Raw genomic sequence first — 2,626 nt, forward strand, 5'->3', positions numbered from 1 at the left:
AAAATTATTTGTATCTCTTCCAGATATGCTAATCTCTATTACTCTATGTCATGTTGGTTAGTATTTCTTTTTAATCACTTTTCCTAGTTTGTATGATTTCTAGCTTTTAATTGGTACGTTGAGAAAAATCATGGCTATATATATGACATTGTGTCTTCGTCGGATGATGATCCTTATGACATTGTAGCTTTGAATACTAATTTCGGAATAAAAGCATGTAAATAATGCAAAGAAAACAACAATATTCAAACTTAGAGGTCTTCAATAAATAATAATTACATAACATAGTGACCCTTATATGATATATGGACTACACATATTCATAACAAACATTTTAGTTCTTCCAAAATACAAACATATCAAGTCTACCATATTATAATCATCCAGTCACAACACAAACATTAATCTAGCTAGCACTAGTATCTAGTGTACCACTTGGAGGATAGAAAATACTGTCTGAATAACAGTGAGAACAAGCAGAAAAATTCCAGCAATTGAAGCTACTGTCTTCCATGGAGTGTTGCAGTAGTCACGCCTCAAAGTTGCGACTTTTTTGTTGCAAGGGTGGCCACAGAAAGCATTCAACTCTTTGAAAATACGGATATATTGCACATTAAAATCTGGATTTAAAACACGCAGTGCAAGACCATTGAACATTTCAGCCACTGCATTGCTATCACCTAACCAATTCTCAATGATTCCTTTCTTAATCAACAAATCTACATCCTTCTCTGTGTTGATAAGGAAATCCAAGGCTACAATATAGTCAGCGAGGTAAGATTCCTTCATACAGTGGCATTGCTCAAAAGCTATCAAATTTCTCAAAATAGCTTCAGTAAAGGCTGTCACTCTAATAGATGGCACTCTCAAATTATGACCTGAAAGTTCCAAATCTATCATGCATTGGCTATTTTTCTTTGCCTTAAACTTCACTCCTGCTTCACTCAACTCAGTGGCACTATAAATGTGGGGGAACTCTGCTTTTCTTAAGCATCCAGAGAAGCCAGAGGATGTTAATAGGAACTTTCTTGATAGATCTATGAAGTGAGCTATTCCAGTATCGTTGGATAAGAATAGCCTAAGAACATCACCGGAAATGATACTATCAGGAACGATGATACTACCAGGAACAATATAACGAAGAGTGAGCGTTAGTAATGGAGGAGAATCAAGAGCTAGGTTATAAAGCTTCTCAAGAACAAAGAAAGGAACTTGATTCTCAAGCAACAACAAATCATATGCTACAGGATCCCTTAAATTTCGTGGCAGAACAATGGCATCACGTCGTCTCCACCGATGATGGCGCTTAAGTAAAAATTCTAATATGAAGCAGCAATCCACCAATATCACCATAACATGTTCTTCCTCAGTAAGCTTGATGTTATCTGAGTAACAACCACGAACCGTTGGTTCGAGCTCTTGCACGCAACTAACAAAACTTTCCAAGTTGTTTGTCGTAGATCTTTCAATGAATTGTCTACAAAATATTCTTTTTGGCTCCTCCATGTTTAGCAAATATTGATCCCCATGGTGAAAAGGACCAATTGAAACAACCTTTGGAATGTATGCATCTTCATTTGATTTGCGAATCTCATGGGACACCCTGTAGATGCAGCATTTCTCTGTGAATCGAGGTTGTGCTGCCTCCAACATTGCTTTAATCTTGATTGCAACATGAGGATTCCGATTTGCCATCTTGCTGTATAAATAGTATACAAAGGAAACATGTTGATTATAATTAGGTGAAAACTCAGGTAAAGTCGACTTTAAGTAAAGTTGATATCAGTCAAATCATCTCACGGCTCTCCGGTATCAACTTACGTAAAGTCGACTGCAGCTGAGTTTCCACGTCATTATAATCAAGATGTTTCCTTATGATTATTTATTTAGTTACCTTTATAACTATTACTATATTATTAATTAATGCTAGTAAAAAAGACAAAAAGATATATTTTGGAAGATAATATAATATAGTACGACAAACTCACATTATATTGCAGCCTTTTAATATATACGAGTGTTGACTGGCTTTGACTCAGTGCCCTACAACAACACATCAACGGTTGAACTTTTTGTCAGAAATCATTATTTTATGCGGTTTGAATGAAAAACACTTCCAATCAAAACAAGACATTGCATGGCATGGGACTGTGGGAGGAATAGGAAAGACAACCTTACCAAAACAGAAGCAGTGTTATTATGTGATGACAACAATTCCAAATAAATGGCATGAGCATATTCAAGATGAGATAGATATAGTGATGAGGCTGGGAAAGAAGCTGATCTTTGCTGCATAACAAAGGCAAGTATATATCACTTTTTTTTTTCCTTTTGGATGCTGCTATATATTTATGTTTTCATGCTCAAAGGCAAGTATATATCACCCGAGATTATGAAGAAACACATGTATACAAGATTGACATTTTAATACCCAAAAAAATGAGTTTGCGTATTATTATTTACTAGTATTTTTTTCCATAATAAATTTTTTAAAATAAATTGTATTTTATTATTTAATTTTTATTATAAAATTTTAAAAATTAATAATATCTAATCTTTTATAATAAATATTAAAAATTTAATTAAATGAGAGAAAACGAAGAATAAGAGATTTTTATTTTGCTTT

At 33.8% G+C, this 2,626-nt stretch overlaps 1 protein-coding gene across 1 annotated transcript; it reads right to left on the bottom strand.

Moving 5' to 3' along the window:
• Positions 1-245: 245 nt before the first annotated feature.
• On the bottom strand, positions 246-2,225 carry LOC112701993 (UPF0481 protein At3g47200). The gene is made up of 3 exons (XM_029288190.2): positions 2,179-2,225; positions 1,989-2,043; positions 246-1,699 (listed from the first exon to the last, which is right to left on the bottom strand). Exon 3 carries the CDS (start codon positions 1,693-1,695, stop codon positions 424-426), a length of 1,272 nt encoding a protein of 423 aa, XP_029144023.1. The 5' UTR covers positions 1,696-1,699; positions 1,989-2,043; positions 2,179-2,225; the 3' UTR covers positions 246-423.
• Between the last annotated feature and the right edge of the window lie 401 nt (positions 2,226-2,626).

The sequence above is a fragment of the Arachis hypogaea genome, chromosome 7 (assembly GCF_003086295.3).
Source record: "Arachis hypogaea cultivar Tifrunner chromosome 7, arahy.Tifrunner.gnm2.J5K5, whole genome shotgun sequence".
Classification (NCBI taxonomy): Eukaryota; Viridiplantae; Streptophyta; class Magnoliopsida; order Fabales; family Fabaceae; genus Arachis; species Arachis hypogaea.